We start from the raw sequence: 23,989 nt of genomic DNA, 5'->3' as shown, positions 1-23,989 counted from the left end.
CAGCAACTAAGAGAAAAGATGGACAAATGGGACTACGTGGATTCTAAAAGCTTCTGTACAACAAAGGAAGTGGTCTCTACATTGAAGTGGGAAAATATTTGCTAGCTATACACCAGACAAAGGACTGACAATCAGAATATACAGGGAGCTCAAAAAACTAAGCTCCCCCAAAGTTAATGAACCAATAAAGAAGTGGGCAACTGAACTAAACAGAACTTTTTAAAGGAAGAAGTCCAAATGGCCAAAAAACACATGAAAAAATGCTTACCATCCCTGGCCATAAATGAGATGCAAATCAAAACCACGCTAAGATTCCCCTCACTCCTGTTAGAATAGCTACTATCAAGAACATCGCCAACAACAAATGTTGGTAAGGATGCAGGGAAAAAGGAACCCTCATACACTGCTGGTAGGAATGTAAGCTAGTACAAACCACTTTGGAAAACAATATGGAGGCTTCTCAAAAAACTATACCTTGATCTGCCATATGATCCAGCAATACCACTCCTAGGGATAAACCCGAAGGAATGTGACTCAGGTTATTACAAGGCCTCTGCACACCATGTTCATTGCAGCACTATTTACAATAGCCATGTTATGGAAACAGCCAAGATTCCCCACTACTGACAAATGGATTGAGAAAATGTGGTATTTATACACAATGGAATTTTACTCAGCTACAGAGAAGAATGAAATTTTGTCATTTGCAAGTAAATGGATGGAACTGAAGAACATCATCTTAAGTGAAGTTAGCCTGGCTCAGAAGGTCAAAAATCGCATGTTCTCCCTCACAGGAAGATTATAGACCTAAAACAAATGCATGGGTCACACACTAAGGGGAGAATGTGCACAGGAGGAACATGGAAAGGGAAAGAAACCTAAAACTTGAATGTGGTTGATGTGCTCACTGTAGAGGAGTGACTATAGTAATGTTAAACTGGCAGATTACTGTGGGAAGGGGACCAAAAAGTAGCACAGAGGTCTGGCAGAGATGAACTAATGTGGGTTGCAATACACAAGTGCATGGATGCAATGTTAGGAATCTCTCTGTATAGCTATTTTATCTCAAGCTAGCAAAAACGCTATGTCTTTCTTATTATCTCTTACATTTTCTCTTCAACAAAATTGGAGAACAAGAGGGCAGAACAGGTTCTGCCAGAAGCGGGGGTGGGGGCGGGGGTACTAAGAAGGTGGCACTGGCCCAAACGATGTATACACATGAAAGTAATTGTAAAAACAATAAAAGAAAGAAAAAAAAGTACATTGAATGCATGTATGGAAAGTTCATAAGGAAACCCATTATAAATTTTTGCAATAGAGTTAGAAATAGTGGGGAGAGTTCAGAGTAGGAGGGATAAGAAAGAGTAGTAGAGGGGATGAACATGATAAAAGTACATTAAATTCATATCTAAAATATCACAATGTTACCCTTCATTTTGTACAATATACACTAATAAAAAACCAAAGAAGCAAAAAAGGAATAAAAATTTGTTTTCTTTCATACGAATTTTATAGACAACCAAATATTATACATGCAAATTATAATTTTTAAAATTTTATGTGGATTAATTTCTACTTATGTAGGTTATTTTCTTTTGTGAATTTTGTTTTAATTGTTATTTATCTATATGTTACTCCCAGTTTTAGATATTCATTCTATTCACATGCTTATGTTTCTTCTTTAATAAGAGAAATAAACTTAGATTTTGCTTTCAGGGGTTTGGGTAGATGGGTATCATGGATGTGTTAAAAGAGTGCAATATCAAATTGAGAACATGGGAACAAAAAATCTAGTAAAATGTGGGCATAAAGGTGTTAGCTATTTGTACTGTGATATATGTGTAGAGGAATTATAATATTTCTGTTCTTTCAGGGGTTTGCTCCCCTTGAATGCCAAGTTGAGTGGTAAGAGAGTGAATCTTCTGGCAATCCACAGCCTTTTTTGAATTAATAAAGAAAGCAAGTGCTGACTTCATTATGAAGCATGCTGGGATGACACAGAGTGTTCCACAGATAGTGAATTTAATGAGTGAACACATAGGGCATGTTTACTGACCAGAAGCATTAGCAAAGACTCAGACATCTTCTGATTAGGAAAAAGAGCACCAAAGTAGGAAGGTGATATCCTTGTTCAGATAATCTGCGATAATATGGTTCCCATTAGAGGTACGATCCTAACCCAGAAACAATTTCATTCATCTCACTTAGAGTTACTACTTCTTCCTAAGACAGGTGAAATGGGAGATGTATTCAAATGTATGGTTTACTCTTACTTCCTACTTTTCTATAAGCATATATATCATAAATTATATAAATAATCATTTATCGAGGGTATGTACAGTCACTGCCAATGAGTCCTTTATGTCATCTGCATGAGTTTTAATCCTTAGAACTCATTTACATATTATTTATATAGGTACTTTAAAGTAAGTTGCCACTTTTCATCATTTGAAAATGTACATCTATGAGGTTTCTCTGTGGAACTGTGAATCGGTGAAGAACATTTGTGTCTGAGTGTATTACACGTTTGCATAGAAATTTGTGCTTGTTCATATGCAGTGACCCTGGTGTATTTCTGTGGCTCCCTCTCATGATATTTTTAGCATAACTCCCATTACCACCTTGAAGTAAACAAAAGCACTTCAGGGACTATCTCTCTGCTTGGTAAGTTTCAAAACCTGATTTAGCATATGCATACTGACATAGACAGTGCATATCTCTGGGGCAGAAATCAATGTAGTAAAGCCTATGAATCCAATGAATAAAAAGGATGTCACCTATTAGTTTACAATGGGGAATTATAAATTAGGGGGAACTGAATACTTTGAAGTCTGTAAATTAGAGGGTCCTTTCCTGGTAGTCAGGCTGTGTTGGAAGTATTCACCAATTAAAAGAAAAAGTTTGAAATTGTACAAATTACTGCCCCAGTAAGCACAAGTTTCTGTGATCACACATTTTTTCCTACAGTAGTATCTATATAGGAAAGCAAATTGCAAGTCAAAAGTTGACAGTTGAATTTATAATCAGAAAAAGAAGAATTAAATTCTTCAGTTCCAGGCTTAGATAGCCTTGATGGGTTCACCTTGCTACTGGGTCCAAACCTCAAAGTCTATAAATCAAAATCCACATCAGACATACTCATTTAGAGATGGCCGTTTTCTCTTCCCTAGATAGTGCTAACATTTGTCTTTGCAACTCTTTTTTTAAATTAAATTCACCTGATTGACACTTCTCTAGACAAGAAAAATACATTGATAACCGTGGAACATTTCAGAAAGTTATTCCACTCAAGGAGTTTGTCTTTGCTGTGATCTATTCCAGTTTAACTCTGAAGCATACTTCACTGAAGCCACCACTCATTTAACACTGAGTTATTCTAACACCTTGATATTATATTTTTGCATGGAAAAAAACTTCATTAATTAAAGCCATGGTTATATTTTTATTTTCAACTCAAAGGCATCTGAGTGTTTTTAAGTTCCATGTCTCCAGCATCCATCTAACTTTTTGCAGTAAACAGTGTCATTTAGCATTCACAGAAAATAGTACTTCTAATGGAGTCCTGTGTTATTACATGATCTTCCAATGGCTGCTTTTCAAATCCACCACAATTAAAATTCCTCTTTCTTGCAGCTAATACATATCTTGAGATCATCAAGATTTTCTAATTCTCATTCTGGCCTAATAAAAAGGACTGTCATTGCTAAATTAATAGCATGTTTTACTAGAGCTGGAGGTCTTAAAACCTTAACACAAACTTTATCCAAACATTTAATTTTAGTATGAGAACTCATGAAAAACAGGCCCTTTTTCCTCACTCCATTCTGCAAGGCAGATGCCACTGACTATTGACAGTTGATTTCCTTTTGGCTAGACTCCACTGAGTCTAAATGTAGACTTCCCAATCACATTTCCAGGTAAGTAGAATTGCTCCCCCAAGCTGGACCTGGTGTACCACATGAAGAGTTCTGGATTCCTTGTATGTTTTTATGGTTTCTGACAAAATTTGTAACTTAGTTTGAGTCTAAATATTCATCTGACAGTAATTGCATTCTGTAACTTTTCTGAAGTTTGTGAAGTTTATTCCATATGCATCTCTTCATCAAGGTAAATAAAATTGCCAATTATTATTGATAAAGTTCTGGGAATCATTTGTTTTGTTAAAGAGGCTGCTCAGTCTAGATTAGTATTAAGATTAATACAGGCTTTACTATGGGAATTTTAAAATTAAGATAATAATTTGATTTCTTAATAAAGGAAGACATTTCTTATCACAAAATGGATGAAATTTTTAATATAAATCCATTGTACATAAATGAATGAATTTTGAACTTTTTCCATATGATGAAAATCACTTGGTTTATAAAGTTATGAAATAACCATACTACCAGGACCTTTTTAAGCACCAAAGAATCTATTGGCTTAAAGAATTAAGTACAGTAGTTCATAGTACTATTTTTTTATGATGACAGGAAATATAAAATATCAGAATTTTGTTGAATATAGATTAAAGAGTCTTAAAGTTATTAGTGAAAATGTTAGAATTTTAAGAATATTGTAACTGAGTCTGCAGTTCATAATCATGCATTAGTTTAACTATTTTTCCTGTGTATTTTTGGCAGAATTGGGAAGAAAAGAGAAGACAGCCATATGATGTAACTCAAAAGATACCATTTGTAAAAGACAGGTTATCTAGGAGAATCAGGTTAGTTCTGACATATAAATCAAAATTACTTACATTTTAGGGGTCTGAAATTCAATAAACTTCCAAAGGCTAAATGCTACAGTATTCCAAACTATCCCGATTTTTGAACACACTTGTAGATTTTCCCAGAGACAAGTTACCCTTACTTTTACCTCATTTTCTAGAAGCTAAAAAAGATAACTAGTTATTGGAGTAGCTGAGGAAAAGCACCTGCATTTTTATTTGCAGGACCTGAAAAATTAAGGTCAAGAAGAGTTTTAAATTTTATTCTGTTTATTTCTAATGCTATGCAATTTTTATCCTGTTAGAATTTTTTTCATATTGGAGGTAATTATAGTTTTTCATCTTGAATATTGCTAATGCCAGGGGCAAACCCACATATATAGTAAATAAATTTTAGCTTTACTTTTTATGTTCCTGCACAAGGGAAAATCACTAACAGTTTTTCCTTATACAACTTACTTCAATTAGTTCTTCTTTCACTACACTACTTTAAAAATACTTGCTTTGTACAAAAATACATGCAGTTGGTTCACTGCATTGCTGATACACAAGAAATGAAGAAGGAAGAGCAGTCAATTAAACAGGGGTGCCTTGTGTTCTAGCATGGTAAGATTTACATGGTGCAGAACAATGTCATATTTGCTCATCTGATTTCTTTCCTTTATACTTATATAATATGAGAACATTTTTTATACCTTAAATAGAAAAAAGCAAAAAGACAGAGCAATAGAGATGATAGTTGCCTAACTGAAGAAAACTGGTACCTAAAGGAAGTAGGAGAGTTTGTTGGTGAAAATCTTATTTTCCAGAAAAGCAAGATATGATCACTTTTCAACATGGAGGAGGGTCTGCTGCAGTGCGCTACCAATTCTGCCACAAATTCCTAATGTCACTGTGGAATTACTGTGTTCCCATTTGTAGATGTGGTTCAATTCAGTTTTTATGACTGTTTTAGAGCTGGGACTTCATGGTGATTTGATGATAACTACCCAATCACTGGCCTCTTTGTCAGGATAATTTTTACCCACACTGTCATTTTTCATCATTATTTGAAGAATCACTCCAAGTACTTACTGGGTTGAGGACCACAGTGAAGAAAAGTTCACCTCCTTGAATACTCTTATCCAGCTCCTTAGGACCCCCTGGATAGTCTTTGTAGAAAATTGTGTGAGTGAAAAGCCCACAGGTCTGTCTTGGAAGAACCTAAAAGAAAAATGACTAAGTAAGGAAAAAGCTAATTTCAACCAATTACTTTATTGAAACCTAACTTTTTTCTTATGAAAGGTGATGTACAAACTGGCATCATTATTGAACTCTAAACTAGGCCCTGGAAAAATCCTTCACACCCTGGGAAAGAGAGGAGGATGTAAGTAAAGAATGGTCAGTGAGGGAACTTAAAGAGATATTTAAAACTAAAATAGACTTTGAGTTATTTTATTCACTTTTCTCTTTAAATCTTAAAAGTTAGTACTTTTGTTTTTCTGTGTTGAGGGCAACAAATGCTAGCTAATTTTTTAGGTGTCTTACCTATCTTCATATCATAAGCAGATACCTTAAAAGCAACTGAGGCCAATAGGAGAAGGGGACCAGGAACTAGAGAAAAGGTTAGATCAAAAAGAATTAACCTAGAAGGTAATACACATGCACAAGAAATTAATGTGAGTCAACTCCCTGTATAGCTATCCTTATCTCAACTAGCAAAATCCCTTGTTCCTTTCTATTATTGCTTATACTCTCTCTTCAACAAAATTAGAGATAAGGGCAAAATAGTTTCTGCCAGAAAGAGAGGGAGGGGGTGGAGTGGGTGGTAAGGGAGGGGGTAGGAGCAGGGGGGAGAAATAACCCAAACATTGTATGCACATATGAATAATAAAAAAATAAAAATTAAAAAAATAATAGTTTCTGCCGGATATCGAGGGGGTGGGGGGAAGAGGGAGGGGGTGGAGTGGGTGGTAAGGGAAGGGGTGGGGGCAGGGGGGAGAAATGACCCAAACATTGTATGCACATATGAATAATAAAAAAAAAATTTAAAAAGATACAATTCATAAAAGCAAAATAAAACATGTTTTTTATTTGAAAAAAAGTACTTTTATTATGAAGTCTAATATATTTTAGCATCATAAGAAATAAAGAGCAGTAAAAAGAATTTAAAATATTAGAATTATCTGCATTAAATTGTAATCCTAGTAGGCAAAAATGTAAAGAATATTACTTTCTGACAAATTCTACACATGCATTAGAAAATGAAGTCAATTATTAACCCATTGTGCTTCTTAGGAAATGACATTCTAAATTATAACAGATATTAAAACACAAATCACAGTATTTGCTAGAGTCTGCAAAGACCACTGCAGGCTATTGCAACTGCCCAAAATTCTAGGTGTGAATCTGCCAGTTTCAAAAGTAAGAGATTATCCACTTGACTTGCATAGTAACTTTTAGAACATGTCCTAAACAGAATGATAAATGGTCACTTAGTAGAAGGTCTCTTTTCATCCTTTAAATCCTTCTGCTTCTATTATACACATTTGTTATCAGTACGTTTTTTTAAAATTTTACAGATAAAATAACAGTGTAATTATAAAAGGCTTTACTTTTAAGCTAAATATAATGATCCCATGATAAGCTGAGTTTGCAGTATACACTTGAAGTGGCAGAAAATTAATGAATACATTTTGGAAAGTGACAAATTTTACACAGGCGGGAGCTTTGCTTTTTTGCCCTAAGCAAATAGATCTTCATTTTTATTGTCTTAACTCTTAAAGCATATTTAGTTCAATAAGTACTTTCAAAATATTGCCTGTTCAGGAAGTCCCATGTTTTGCAGCCCATCACAAGTATACTAGTTCTTTTTTTTTTTTTAGTTTGAATATCTATTGTAAATAAATTTTAGTCTAGTTCTTGGAACATTTTCTTAGGAAGCTAATTCTCAGCTTGATCAATGTATCCTATATTGCTGAATAAATCAAGTCTCTGTATGTCCTTTTTATTTTTGTAAACTGGTAAAGCTTATACCCTTAGAAGCAAATTCATCTTGAAACAGTTGAAAGGACATTAGCTTAAATCACAGAGTATTAGCTCTGGTGATGTGTATGTTTGAAAGCATGCTACATTGTCATAATACTAGCACAAAGTCAACAACAAGAAAGGAAGTGAGAGAAAGATATTCTAACTGAAAATATAGTTCCTAACAAGTCTTGGAAATGTCATTTCCTGGAAAGCAAAGCTTTATATAATATTTCTTCATTTATTTACCAAATACTTATTCTAATCTTTATACTGGATCATGTGGAGGAATAAAAAGGTACATGTTTTTAAAAATTCTGTTAGTATATATTAATTATACAAAGGAGTTTCACTGTGATATTTACATATATGCATATAATGGACTTTGATCATATTCATCCCTTCCACTCTTGCAGGTTTTAATATATATAAGGCTAAGGAAAAGTATCCAAAAGCTAAACAAGAAAATGCTCACATGCGATTGCCAGGTTAGTATTATTTTAAAAGTATATGATTTTAGCTAAACTATTTTTTAGGTATTTTGCTATGGACTACCCTCTAGATCTGGTTGTCAGAGTATAACACTATCAAATTTGAACTCTGAGACTCTAATGAACCCATGAAAACCTTATGAAAGCCTCAGTCAACAGGAAGCCAATGTCCTATAACTAAGGCTTCAAAGAGACAAAACTGCCAACAATACTCAGTAAACACTGGGGGCGAGGGGGCTGCTGTCAGCAGGATTAATGGGAGGCTTCACCAATGTGCATTTCTATTAGTGGCAGGCCTGAGTTTAGTATTGAACTGATATATACCAAGGTGCTTTACTGTAAATTATATAAGATATAGGACTTGATACCAAAGAATATAGGGAATAGAAATAGGTAGAGTGTGGCCAGTAAGTTGCTCAAGGTGGAAAAAACAGCAAAGGCAGAAAAACAGCAACATGTTTTTGGCCTGTTTGGCTAGAGCAAGTGTGTAAGTGGCAGGGAAATGGAAGACAGAAAGGTAGACATAGAGAAGATTGTTTTCAGGTCCCTGAATATCAAATTAAAGGGCATGGAAACAACTGGAACTCATAAAGGTAAGAAAAGTAGGATGGAGGCAGAATTTTAGAAAGATTAAGTTGGCACTGCTTCTGAGATAGACTGCAGTGGGGGTGGGTCAAACTATAAGTAGACAAGCACCAAAGTTAAGAAATGGAAATCCCGGCAGTGTTTCAAGATGGTGGCTGTGGTAGTACCAATGAAGATATTATAAAAGACTTATTGCTAGGATTCAGAGACTGACTGGAAGTGGGGTCTCAGTGTGATGTTTGAATTACAGAACTGAATCAAGGATAACAGAATCAATAGCTGGTCAGTAGGGAAGATAATGAATTTTCTTGTAAGTCTTTTGAGTTTGATTTGTGAATGTGTCATAACATAAAGTTTCCCTCACCTCATATAGCCAAATATGGGTCTGACAGAAGGTTCATTCCTCAATTTCTTGCCCCTTTTTTCTTTTCTGTCTCTCAGTAGGAGGGCACTTTGGCTCCTGTGGTCTCATTCATATCTCTATTTGGATGGCCTTGTTCTCTCTTTCTTATTGCATAATCAGCTGCCTATAGAACATTTCTCACTTGGAAATTCTCACCCAAGAGCCCACAAATCAAACTTTTCCATGCGAAAGTATAACCACAGGGACAATTCCATCAAAGCAGGAAACCTGTAGAAGTCTTTATTGTCTGTAAGATTCTTGCATTTAAAATACAGGTAAAATATATTTTTCAGGAGAAAAAAAAACACATCTCATGGTCATATCCTAGCAAGTTTTCTAACAGTACAGAAACAGAAACAAAGCAAAAACACTGAATAAAATCTTTAGAGTAACACCCATATCGTAAGGCTACCTAGGATTCTAAAATGACAAAAGCACATTGGAATGCTTTTAAATCATGATATAAGACAGGTCTTTTAAATTCTCTCTGGTCAGAAGCCTGGCAACATGAGACACAGTAAATTCATTTTCAGTACAGAGGAAGGGCAGGGTGGGATAAAATGTGGCCATAATCTCCCCAAGTAGCATTTATAACATTTTTTTTAATTGAAGGACAAGTCAAGATGTGAGTTGATACAAGTTAAATGTCATTATCCACTCTAATTTCTGCAGACATTAGAAAATTGTCTACAAAGAAGCCAGTTACACCTAATTCTGGAAGGCTGACATTTGTTCAAGCGTATCAGTTTGACTGTCACGGTTGTTCACATAGTGTTCTTGGGCTGTTTCTTTCTGTTATTTGAGTCTAAATTAGGAGACCATTCCAAGCTTCACAGTGCTTTCCTTGGATTTCCTGACTCAGGGAAAAACTAAAATTTAATGACTTACTTGGAAGGTCTCACAAAATATTAGATAGTAACATATTTTAACAATATCCTTTGCCAGTGTAGAAGAAGCAAAATAAAACAGAGAGGATCTGGAGGGAATTAGGCAATGGAGAGTAATGATCTAATTAACATCATCTGTCATTTATTCTCTGTGTTATCATCTGTTAATGATTAAGCAGGACTTCGAATGTGGCTTCTTGCTGCAAATAGTTGAGTTTTGTTTTGTTTTGTTTTTTTCAGCCTGGCATGGTAAGAAGAAAAACACAGTTTAGCTTATAAAAGGCCAGCATGGTTAATATAGAGTTGGTATTAGTTTTATCTGCAAAATTATTTTTTGAAGAAATGATGACTTCCAAAATTATCTACAAATTTGATGTAATGTTTTCTTAATGTTTTCATATCAGTGCCTGCTAATCAGTAGTAGAGTCAGAAAAAAAACCCTATTTTTGAAGTCATATTTGAAGAACTGAAGTGATTGTAATAGGAAGATCCTTTCCTTAGATGTGACCAATACGCTTCCTACAAAATGGAGCTTTTCCTATAGCTCTGTCTGTAACTTTTTGTTCTTTTTTTCTTCTTCCTACAAATGTGGGAAATCTGGAAGAATTACTTCAACTCTATGAATCCTGGAGGGAGCTCACCATGATGTTTTTGTGAATGAAGCCTCTCCGATACCTAGCTGGTTTCAGATGTGGATATTCTTCAGTGCTGGTGATTTTAATATTCCAAACCTTCTTCCAGGCCTCGTAAAGCTGAACGTGGACAGGGTAGACACCAGAATGGTGAGGGGCCACTGCATAGCCCATGTCAGTAGGAATGCCGTGCTCCTAAGACCAAACAAACTCATTAGAATGTGCGAAGATTTGTCTTGATCATATTTTCACCCCAGAATTTTGAAATGTGTTATAAATACAATTGTTTAAATCCATCATTACTAATTAGTTTGTAAAACTAGAGTGATAAATGAAGACCTCTAGACTTCAAGAAGCTTGGTAACCATTTCACCAGTCTTGATCTTGATATATGTGTTTGAGAGGTGATGTGAACGCCACTCAACACATCCTTGTCAGAGCCACTTGTTTTTATTCTATTGCTCACAATTTCAACAAATTGAATAATAAACACTTGCTACAAACATATTCATCATTTTCCTAAGAATAAAACTATTTATTAGAGTAATAGTGAACCTTCCACGTTCACCAGACACAGGGTTTTATTTTGTATGCTGCAGTTTCTACCAAGTTTGTCACATTCCTATTGGTCCCTCAGCCTGTGAGCCTATAACAGACAATGTTGTCTCAAGAGAAGACACTTTTAGTTAAGTAATGTAGAAAATTCTATAGAGCAATTTGTTTTGAAATAAAAGTCTTCATAGTGAAAATAGAGGGTACCAAAAGAGCCAAATAACCTGGGAAATTAGTATACTTGAAATCAAACTTTAGTGTATAAAATAAGTTCATTTAAAAAAGTTTCAAATTTACAAATATAGAAACACTGCAATCATGAAGTAACCCATCATGCATCACAATGCTTCTTTTTTCAATTGGTCCTGCTCAAGTTCTGTCCATTCCCAAAATAAATCTACATGAACTCTGGATTATTTTGGAAGGGGCTTGGGACAACTTAGTATAGTTGTAATTTTTCTTCTCTGCTTGAAGTGGCCATTAGTCCTTATTCATTGCTCTTTGGCATAGAGGAAAATAACTCAAGCATAAACAATGAAACATGTTTTTTAGAAAAAGAACTCCTACAGTTTCAGTGTTGACATATTTGTCTTTCCTGAATGGGTTTTTAATTTTTCTGTTTGTATTTTTCAATTGTTTGATAGTTTTCAAAGGTTCCACTTTAATAAGCTTCCCTTGAAGCTTTCTTCATGCCACAGAGCAATTTCACATACAGAGAACCATAACATCAGGCTGTTAAGTGGATTGAGCTACAGCAATGTGTTACAAATATATATTGAAAAAGTTAAAGAGGTGTGGCTAGCTTTGTTTTACAATCAAAATAATAACAAAAAGGGAAAGGAAGGATGTGATGCACTGGAACACAGAGCTATCTTCAACAAAGATTTCATTTTTTTTTTCCAAAACTGGAGAACAGGAGGGCAAAACAGGTCCTGTCTGGGCGGTTGGCACCAGTGGGAAGGAGGGATGTAGGGAAAGGGTGTGTGAGGGTGAATATGGTGCAAATACTTGGTACATATGTATGAAATGCAAAAATGAGACCTGCTGAAACTGTTCCAGGAATGGGGGGAAGGGAAATAAAGGAGAATGGTGAAGGGGGTGAATTCAAGTATGGTATTTGATATATTGTAAGAACTTTTGTAAATGCCACAATGTACCCCCATCCAGCACACCAATAAAAAAAGGTTTTAAAGGAAAAAATGAACAATCACAAGAATTTTTTGAGGAGTATGGGAAAAAGCAAGGATAAAATTCACAATGACTAGAGCTACATCATACAATTCAAATGCCTGCAAATTTGTAAAAACCTATATTGATCAAGAGCTCAAGGTAGTTATAAATGCCTATAAGTAGTCAGTATCTTCAGGAACCCGATATAATAAAAAGATACTTTAGCAGCAACATTTCCCTTGTTTTGAAGTGCTAAACAATATTCCCCAACTAATATACATACTGTTTTTGGTTTTCCTTCTAGCTGTTGGCAGTAAAGTCTCATCCTTTATTGGTGTGCTGGTACAGTGTGGTGAGTGGTGGAAAACTCCACCCCTGGACTCAGACATATCTGGCTATTTCACTCTCATTTACTATCTATGTGGCATTTGGCAAATGACCTTTGACCTAAGTATGACCTCTGACCTAAGTATGACCTCATGCTTTAGTTTCTAAAATGCTAGATAGAAGAGTACTTACCCCAGAGGGTTCAGAGGTAATTAAATAAGACAGGGAACACATTTAGTGGGGTTCCTGAAATGTGACACACAATCAACAAATGCTCTTTATTATTGTCGTCATTACTATCTTCCCTCCATTGCTCTTTATTTTTATTTTTCTGGCAGTACTGGAGTGAGCTCAGGACTTTGTGCTTGGTTGGCAGGGGTTTTAATACTTGAGCAATATCTCCAGCCTTTTTTTGCTTAAGTTATTTTTCAGATAAGGTCTAATGTTTTTGCCTGGGCTGGCCTTGAACCATAATCCTCTTGATCTCCACCTCCTGAGTAGCTGGGATCACAGATGTGAGCCACTGTTTCTAGCAACTCCATTGTTTTTATGTGCTGTGATCCATTACTCAACCATAACACAGATATTATGAAACTTCTGGGACACCCTTTTCCTTTGTCAAAAGAGATAGGCTATTTTTTATATATTCACTAGATTTTGAAATTTTCTCTCATGGGCTTCTGGGGTAAATAATGACTCCTACCCCACTACCTTTTCCTGGGCATGTTTCCCTCTTGAGCCATTCAGATACTCTCAACATGTAGTTCCAGCATGTGAATCACTGAGAGTTACTCTTTTTAATGAGTTTTGGATAAAGGATACATGCATCTGATCCCCTAAATTTGCATACTAGAGAGAACATCTGAAATCTTATTATATAGAAAAGTTTAGGCTAACATTGTGGGTAGTATGTTCTGGGAAGGCAGATTCCCATGTTCTGGAAGGTTAGCCATAATGCTGGGTAATAATAATAGCTAAGTACATAATGTTAATAATAGCTGACTAAGTACATAATGTTCAGCAATCTGTGGCAGAAAGTCTAAAATACTTTCTTAGGCATCTTAACTTAAAATTTAATTTTCATTATGTTTTTCATTGACTCTAGATTGAAAATAGCATCTTAGATCAACAAGCTCTGTGATCTATGTCAAGAGTTTCCTAGTGAAAGAAAACATGGACCAAAAAGATTGGGAAAATGGCTATGCTACCATAAAATGTAAGTTAAACACTTAGAACACAAGTGAGATTTACTAGTCTCAAAACTGGATTCTTGATCTCCATGTCTTAGCCCTGGCCCCTGCCCCTCACCCCTGCTCTTTCTTCATGGTTCTGCCATGCCATTAAATGACACTATCAACTACTAACCAACCAGATTCTATGTCAAAAAAGATAGCATGAGCTGGATGTGGTGGCACATGCCTATAATTTCAGCTACTTGGGAGGCAGAGATTTGGAGGATTGCAGTTTGATGCCAGCCTGAGCAAAAAGCTAGTGAGACTCCCATTTGAAAAATGTGCCAGGTGTGGTAGCACATATGTGTAATCCCAGCTATGAGGGAGGCATAGGTAGGGGGACTGTGGTCTGAGGCCAACCCTGGACAAAAAGTGCAAGACTCTCTTAAAAAAATAAATAAAGCAAAAGTGGTTTGGTACCCACCTAACAAGCAAGGTCCAGAGTTCAAACCCCAATACCACCTCCAAAATATAGATGTTATTTTTGACATTTCCTGTGTCCTCATTCTCTCTTAAATCCAGTCCAGTCCATTATCACATCCTATCAGTACCACCTTCAGTACATATCTTAAATTTATCCACTTTTCTCTAATTCTACCACCTTCATCACCTTAGTCCCATCTATCTTATCTCATAGCCTTTTGACATGGGATTCTAATATCCTACCAATTTCTTTCCTTGCCTGTTTCCAATTCATTCCCTACCTAGTAGCCAAAGAAATATTTTAAAGACACAAATATGGCCATGTGATCAAAATCCTTCCAAGGAGCTGGACATGGTGGTGCACACCTACAATCCCAGCACCAGAAAGCAGAGGCAAGAGAATTTTGAGTTTGAGGCCAGCTTGGGCTACATAGTGAAAAACCGCCTCAAAAAATATTTTCATGATTTACCCTTGTATTTAAAATGAAAAATTCCTAGCATGGTCACAAGCTATGCAGGATATGACCCTTGGTTCTTAAATCTAGCCTCATTTTGAGTCACCCTCTTCCTTTCACTGCGCTTAGTCACCTTGACCTATTCCCGAAACTCATCACATTCATTTCTACCTCAGTATCTTCCCATGTGGGGCTTTCTCAGCCTAGGGAGTTCCTACTGCATCTCTTTACCTGAATAAGGCTGCAGTCTGTTTTAGGTAATTTATCCTGTCATATATTCAGAGAAGTCTTTACTGACAAGTCCCCAAATCAATGAAGTGCAGGTTAAGACTTGTCTCCATTTGTCTCCACTTGTTTTTCATGGCACATGGCATAGTTTTATAATTAGTTATCTACTTCCTCTCTTCCACTTTAAACAAGTCCCATGGAGTCTGGGTTCTGATTTATTCCCTGTTCTCTGCTCAGTGCCCAGTCTACAGCAAGCATGTGACAGGTACTGGTGACCAAGTGTGCAGACCAATTCTGACCACTTTCCTCTCACTTAAATTCTTACTTTCTCAATTTTCTCAGGGAAGTTACCAGTTAGCAGATGTGTGGCAACTCACAGGGAAATTTTAATACCTATATAAGTAATACTCAAGAAAATGTTTGAGGCTTCAGTTAAAATTATTATTTCAGTGCCACACAGACATATCTATTATCTTGAAATTTTATACTTAATTGCACTGTATAAAATATGAAATTATGAGATTTTACTAAATTATCATTTCCAAGTAGACACTGTGGAGACAATACAATTGAATAAGCAAAAAGCAATGCTGTAGCCCTTAGAAAAATTCCCCTAAAAACTCAAAGAGAAAAGAAAAAAATTAGCATTCAGGTATTTGAGCAACACAATTAACGCCATCACTGAGGAAATCATTGTTTATTACTATCTTTAATTGTATTTATTTACCTAAACTCTTGCTAGTAATTAAGAATGGTATTTTACTTTTAATGTTTATCTCTAGCTCAATCTTTTCAAACAGAAGAAACTTTTTAATTCCCATTAATGACTAGAAGACCCATTGCTTCTTTCCATATTTCACAGATTGGCAAGTATGAAAACTAATGTAATTAAAACCCCCACAATGATACCAAGTTAAACGGATATTCTGCAATCTACAGAGAAAAAAATGTAAAGCTTCATTACAACATAATTTAGCAATACTTCTAAATGCTTTTGTGTATTTCATTTTGGTTGGAATGTCCCATTTTCTCAGTATATGAAAGTTCATGCTTTGGTTAACTATTCCACAGTATTCGGAAATTACATTTACAATTTATATGAGTTTAAGATAAAGCTTTTCTCTATTTACGTTTGGTATTTTGAAGTTGTTGCTAGAAAAAGGAAACTTGTTTGCTTTGACTTTTTAAGTGGCTTCTTTAAGAACTGAGGCTATTTAAGACATTTTTTCCAGATGATAAGAGCATATTCAGAAAAATGAGATTAGAACCTTTTAACAAAAAAGGTGTATTCACACACATACACATATTTGTCACATATTTATAAATGAATATATGTTGTGTATATATATATACATACAATACATATATAATATATACAAAGAAAACAAGTTTATGAAACTATTTCCTTGAATATGAGAAGCATTTTAAAACTTGTAAAGGCAATTTGTTTTCCTAATATAAAACTGATGGCCCATACAAAAATTTCAGCTCATGAGAACCTGTGGGGCCTCTGGCACCTGGGGGTGGAGTCCTGGAGTAGCAACTATGACTGAGGAGAAGTGAGGAAAGGCAGTGACTGCTGGCCAGGTGGATCATGGAAAGTAAACTCAACAAAACCTAGCATAAAACCAGGAAAGCCAGGATTTATCTCCAGGCTAGAGAATTAAGGTTTGCTAACAGTTTACATGCTAAGACTGTTAAATATTAGAATAATTCTTGTTGTTATTGCTTTGTAATATAGTTTGAAGTCAGGTATTGTGATAACTCCTGCATTCCTCTTTTGACTGAGTATTGCCTTGGCTATTCGTGGCCTCTTGTGTTTCCATATAAATTTCACAGTAGATTTTTCAATCTCTTTAATGAATGTCATTGGAATTTTGATGGGAATTGCATTAAAAATGTAGATTACTTTTGGGAGTATAGACATTTTTACTATGTTGATTCTACCAATCCATGAGCATGGGAGATCTCTCCACTTTCTATAGTCTTCCTCAATCTCTTTCTTCAGAAGTGTATAGTTTTCCTTGTAGAGTTCTTTCACATCTTTTGTTAGGTTTACACCTAGGTATTTGATTTTTTTTGAGGCTATTGTAAATGGAATTGTTTTCATACATTCTTTTTCAGTTTGCTCATTGTTAGTGTATAGAAATGCTAATGATTTTTCTATGTTGATTTTATATCCTGCTACTTTGCTATAGCTATTGATGATGTCTAGAAGCTTCTGAGTAGAGTTTTTTGGGTCTTTAAGGTATAGGATCATGTCATCTGCAAATAGGGATATTTTGACAGTTTCTTTACCTATTTGTATTCCTTTTATTCCTTCTTCTTGCCTAATTGCTCTGGCTAGGAATTCCAGTACTATGTTGAATAGGAGTGGAGATAGTTACAAAGCAATAACAATAAAAACAGCATGGTACTGGCACAAAAACATACATGAAGACCAGTGGAACAGAATAGAGGACCCAGATATGAAGCCACACAACTATAACCAACTTATCTTTGACAAAGGAGCTAAAAATATATGATGGAGAAATAGCAGCCTCTTCAACAAAAACTACTGGGAAAACTGGTTAGCAGTCTGCAAAAAACTGAAACTAGATCCATGTATATCACCCTATACCAAGATTAACTCAAAATGGATCAAGGATCTTAATATCAGACCACAAACTCTTAAATTGATACAGGAAAGAGTAGGAAATACTGTGGAGTTAGTAGGTATAGGTAAGAACTTTCTCAATGAAACCCCAGCAGCACAGCAACTAAGAGATAGCATAGATAAATGGGACCTCATAAAACTAAAAAGCTTCTGTTCATCAAAAGAAATGGTCTATAAACTGAAGAGAACACCCACAGAGTGGGAGAAAATATTTGCCAACTATACATCAGACAAAGGACTGATAACCAGAATATATAGGGAACTTAAAAAACTAAATTCTCCCAAAACTAATGAACCAATAAAGAAATGGGCACGTGAACTAAACAGAACTTTCTCAAAAGAAGAAATTCAAATGGCCAGAAAACACATGAAAAAATGCTCACCATCTCTAGCAATAAAGGAAATGCGAATTAAAACCACGCTAAGATTCCACCTCACCCCTGTTAGAATAGCCATCATCAGCAACACCAACAACAACAGGTGTTGGCGAGGATACGGGGAAAAAGGAACCCTCTTACACTGTTGGTGGGAATGTAGACTAGTACAACCACTCTGGAAAAAAATTTGGAGGCTACTTAAAAAGCTAGACATGGATCTACCATTTGATCCAGTAATACCACTCTTGGGGATATACCCAAAAGACTGTGACACAGGTTACTCCAGAGGCACCTGCACACCCATGTTTATTGCGACACTATTCACAATAGCCAAGTTATGGAAACAGCCAAGATGCCCCACCACTGACGAATGGATTAAGAAAATGTGGTATCTATACACAATGGAATTCTATGCAGCCATGAAGAACGAAATGTTATCATTCGCTGGTAAATGGATGGAATTGGAGAACATCATTCTGAGTGAGGTTAGCCTGGCTCAAAAGACCAAAAATCGTATGTTCTCCCTCATATGTGGACATTAGATCAAGGGCAAACACAACAAGGGGATTGGACTATGAGCACATGATAAAAGCGAGAGAACACAAGGAAGGGGTGAGGATAGGTAAGACACCTAAAAAACTAGCTAGCATTTGTTGCCCTTAACGCAGAAAAACTAAAGCAGATACCTTAAAGCAACTGAGGCCAATAGAAAAAGGGGAACAGGTACTAGAGAAAAGGTTAGATCAAAAAGAATTAACCTAGAAGGTAACACCCATGCACAGGAAATCAATGTGAGTCAATGCCCTGTATAGCTATCCTTATCTCAACCAGCAAAAACCCTTGTTCCTTCCTATTATTGCTTATACTCTCTCTACAACAAAATTAGAAATAAGGGCAAAATAGTTTCTGCTGGGTATTGGGGGGGGAGAGGGAGGGGGCGGAGTGGGTGGTAAGTTAGGGGGTGGGGGCAGGGGGGAGAAATGAACCAAGCCTTGTATGCACATATGAATAATAAAAGAAAAATGAAAAAAAAAATAGAATAATTCTTGTGACAAATAATGGGATGTCTGGTATAGTATGAAATTTAAAATCCTGAAAGATATAAGTAGCAAAAGAATTGGATTTTTTTCTTTCAATTGTGAAATAAAGGAATTATAGAAGTAATCACTAAAGTTCAGATTTAAAATTCTGTTTTAAGCCAGGAATAGAGGTAGATGCCTGTAATCTAGTACTCTGGACCCTGAGGTAGAAGGATCCTGAGATCAAGGGCAGTCTGATACATAGTGAGATCCTATGTCAAAAATAAATTAAAAGATAAGGTTCTATGTTTCTTTGATATTATCTTTGTAGTTTTGGAAATAATCTCATATTCAGCTGCCAAATCTGAATATACTATTTATAATCTATGACTTAATCTGAAACTAATAGGTGCAGTTTTCTTTCTACATATTTAAGGAAGTAATAACCTCCTAAAATGTGATAGTGACTTGATAAAAAAACTGGCTAATATTTGTAGATTTGGTTACCGAATATCTCTCAGTTTTCTTATGTGACGCTTTTAAATTCATACTGTAAATTTCAGTCTTTTGGTTGGTATGTGAAAAAGCCTTCTGTAACGGTCATGTTATTTTTAATACATTTAGTTTAAGGGTTTAAAATCATCTTCTCTTGGCAGTTATTGTGTAATAAAGAATTCAGTTGCTCTTCCTCATTCCTGGTCCTAGAAAGAAACCTTAAATCCTTGGAATTTCCCAAGTAACAGGAACGTCTTTGTTATTAGTGATAAGCCTGTGCGACCATATGTGTTTTTATACTAACAAGAGGACTTAGGATGAGATTTGGTCACATCAGAAAGACCAACCGTGTAATTAGACAGTTGGGGTATCGAGGAAGTGATATCAGTCTGACCTCTGAGGAAAGAAGAGCTAGAGAATGATTTCAATCACATAGCCAATGAGTCAATCTGTCACACCTTTGTTATGAACTCAGTGGCTTGTATATATAATCCTGGCTGCTTGGGGGGCTGAGATCAGGAGGATCATAGTTTGAGGCCAGCCCCGGCAAAAAGTTAGCAAGATACTATCACAATCAGCAGCTGGAAGCAGTGGTGTGCACCTGTCATCCTAAGCTATGTGGGAGGCTGAGGTCATGGTTCCAGGGTAGCCCAGGGAACAAAGTCTGAAGGGCCCATCGTGATGGAAAAAAAGTTGAGTGTAGTAACATATACCTCACAAAAATCAAGACACTATCTCCAAAATAACCAGAGCAAAAAAGGATGGGCATACAGCTCAAGCAGTAGAGCACCTTCTTAGCAAGTGCAAAGCTCCGAGTTCAAATTTGCAAAACCAAAACAAAACCCTCCTGAATTTGAGGCTTAACTGAGCTTTGAACTTCCCTGGTTGGTGATATATTCATATGGTTCCAGAAGCCTCAGTAAGGAAATGCTCTTTGTCTTACAGTTTGGTTAATATGAAGCATGCTTACAGTAACAAAGTCTTTGGACAAAGGTATTAATAATGTGCTCTTGTGAAATAGAATAGCATTATGGTAACTTGTAAAACAGAACTGAGACCTTATCTTCTGAAGTTACTTATTTCTGAGTGTATAATCTTCAATTAATTATATAATGAAAAAAGAATCTCATTCTTTCTATATTCAAAGATAGCCAAGTCCATGACAACTAAATAATCAGTGCATCAGGTGTCCTAGAGTTAGAGAATAGCTCAGCAGCAGGAAGAAAGCAGAGTTCAGGAGTGTTGGACTCAATCAAAGTGCTGCACTTCACAGATCATAGGATCTTGGACAGGTTGTGTAACTTCATCAAGTTTCTAGTTTCTCACTTACCAAGCAGGGGTAATGTAAATAATTATTTCAAATATTGTAGACAAAGAAAGATATACCAAAAACAAGATAGTAGTTGTGTCATTGAATGTTCTTTCACTCAGTTACCATTATTGTCTCTCCCTTTGAAACAACAAATAAAATATGTAAATAAAAGTAAACCTAGAATACTTCCACCATACTTTTGGATCAAACAACTCATAATTCTTATTTAAGGGTGAATGTTCCTAAAAGATATACTATTATGATTAAATTTATCTAAAAAAGCTTTTATTCACAGTACAAAATTCTTCTGGCAAAAGTAATAAACATTATGTATAAAATGGGAGGTAATGAACATCCCTAGTATACCATACATTTGATAAAGCTATAGAAATGATATCTGCAAAAACCCTTCCTTGAGACCTGATATTCCCTTTCAAATACTCCTGCAAGTGAGTGGTTGAATTCTTGAATGAGTTTGAATGGTATTTAATAAGCAAATGCATGAGCACATTCCAGAAACAAGAGTTAAGCTAAGAATTCAGTAGTAATACTGAAAAGAGTCACAAAATGTGCATACACTCTGCTTTGACCTTCATTTTCACTTGTCAGATAAAAGTTATTTGGGGTGAAGTGACAGATTTGCTCCCACTCTTCCCTAATAACTATGTAATTTATGTTAGGTCCGTTTCCATTTAACAGGGCATGGTGTTTTCTTCTCTGAGAGTTCGCTTCAGAAATTTTGAAGAGCCATCATATATTTGTCAAGTGCCTCATAAGTAAACACACCACTAACGGATGCACTTTTTGAGAATACTCAAAAGAATGATGTAAACACTTGTACTTTGCACAGGCTAAGTTGATTGTGTTTTGAATTGCTAGGATTTATTCAAGTAAACACAAGAAGAGAAAAGCAAAAAAAGAAATTTATGAAGATTTACTTTTTATAGCATGGTGACATAACTGAAAACTATCTGGAGACACAGTGGGGGAATTAGCGGGTTTACTTGTGTAGCTTTCTTAGAATTTGAAGCAATGAATTTTATTTGGGCCTTTGGGGTCTCTCAGAGTTAATAAAGCTGTAAACAATCTAGTGGCAGCCTCAAATTCTCAGAGTACTTTGATACACATTTCATCTTTCTGAAAATATACAAGGTTGATTAAACAAGGAATCTGTAAGTCTGCATAGCACTAATGTGAATTGAAGTTTGATATTCCTGAGAGAATGGAAATATTGGTGATGATGTTTGTTTGTTATAACCATTGCTTACCCTCCAGTATGTGTAATAATCACCAGGATAGTAATGCTTGAGGTGGTGCTTGTACAAACACAAGAAATTATATAAATCACACATAGTTATTTATTTAAGATAAAAACATTATAAAATGTTGTACTATAATACCCTGAATTTGTCTTAAAGTGTACCATGTTAGAGAAGTAATATCATTCTTATGAGGTTTGTTTAACAGCAATTGGTAGCAATAGGATAGAGGCTTTCAAATAGACCAACTATGGTGGTGACATGGGTGATGGAGCTTGACTTACAGGAATAAATCCCTTGTCCAGCCTCCACTGGCTATTCAATCTTAGGAAAATTACATAAGTACTCTAAGGATGTGTGGAAAGAAGTAAACACAATGTCTAATACTTAGAATTCCACAATTTCTCTTTCTATACTTTCGTAGGAGAGGCAAGAATCTTGCTTATTGAAATGCAAGTTTCTATTGCAAGTAAGGAAGACAGAATTATAGAATTTTGAGCTTTACAACATTCCCCGATCTGATCATAAATTCAAGGGAAAGAATGGGGAACTAGGGAGATGAGTCTGGAGGCTGCTATTGTGATCCAGGTGTGGGATAAAACATTTGCAAGTGAAGTGGGGGTGAAGATTTTTAATAAGGAATATAAAATGATAAAAAGAAAGAAGTGATAGAAATCATGGAATGACTGGGAACATGGAATGGGTGACATGAAAATTCGAAGTTGACCCAAGATTAGCACCTGTACAGGATCTACTCTTATTTCTCCTGTGCCACAACTTACATCTCTGCTGTGTTCATAACCACTTCTCAGAAAACAAATGGCCCCTCCATTTTAGGTAAATGTAAAGATGGAAAGAACAATCAAAATTCAGGAGCAGCACACATGGCTCTGGAAATAGACCTTCCCCCAGCCCCGCACTGACTCCAGCCCACAAGTAAGAATTTATAGGAGGATTCAAGAAGGCTTTTAATTCACTTCATGTCCACATAAATTTGGGCAGCAAGGGACTATTTTCATATAGCACATTTGTTAAATTTATCTCTCTTTTTACAAAACCAGTTTAAGTCACCAGAAACATGAGGCTCGAGATGAAATGTAGCATTTCTGTTTGAGGAAAAAGGGAAAGGAATTGAGGAATACTTTTCTACAGTATCTTGTTAGGAATTTCTATGAAATCTTCCCATAGAATAAATAACAGGGCAATATGAAGAAAAATTTATAAAGAAAAGGATTCTAAGTCCTTGGTGATAATTAAAAGCACTTTCAAAAATCCAGTAATGTATCAAGATGAGAAGAAATTCTGTGCCACTGTAGATAAAGGTGGGGGAAGGGTGTTTTTACATAGGTGAAATGCAGAGATTTTAAAGAAAAAGCAGCAGTTCATGTTTCCAAAGTTTGAAATAAGTATGCACAGATAGAACAAGTTAGACTCAGGCCTCAGTGTTATTAACTAATTAATTTTTGGGGGCAGTATTGAGGTTTGAACTTAGGGCCTCATGCTAGGCAGGTGCTCTACCAGTTGAGGCATTCTGCCTGCCTTCTCAATGTTACTTTTGACCTGTTCCCTTTTGCTTCCTCATTCTCTGTCAAATAAAAAGCCCCACCGAATCTATTTCAAACCCACATCCACTGATTACTTTTGAGTAATACAGTTTGTCTGCTTTTCCCTATTGTTCCTTGCTTGTCTCCATCCTTATCACTCCATTCTAACGTTGTGGAATTTTATCATCTATGTGGAAGCATTAGCACTCTGGGGAGGAGACGACAGTG

At 35.7% G+C, this 23,989-nt stretch overlaps 1 protein-coding gene across 1 annotated transcript in view; it reads right to left on the bottom strand.

The window, feature by feature from the left end:
* Window positions 1-5,480: 5,480 nt before the first annotated feature.
* Window positions 5,481-23,989, bottom strand: part of LOC141420535 (bifunctional heparan sulfate N-deacetylase/N-sulfotransferase 3-like) — a gene marked incomplete at its 5' end in the record, with an annotated part of 32,728 nt that continues 14,219 nt past the window's right edge. The window contains 2 exons of the mRNA XM_074064641.1: window positions 5,481-5,911; window positions 10,722-10,907. Coding sequence (XP_073920742.1) covers window positions 5,741-5,911; window positions 10,722-10,907 — 357 coding nt within the window. The remainder of the gene's footprint in view (window positions 5,912-10,721; window positions 10,908-23,989) is intronic.

Source organism: Castor canadensis, unplaced genomic scaffold, assembly GCF_047511655.1.
Source record: "Castor canadensis unplaced genomic scaffold, mCasCan1.hap1v2 HAP1_SCAFFOLD_335, whole genome shotgun sequence".
Lineage (NCBI taxonomy): Eukaryota > Metazoa > Chordata > Mammalia > Rodentia > Castoridae > Castor > Castor canadensis.
The sequence above is the reverse complement of the archived record's forward strand: the minus strand, read 5'-3'. Positions and strand labels throughout refer to the sequence as shown.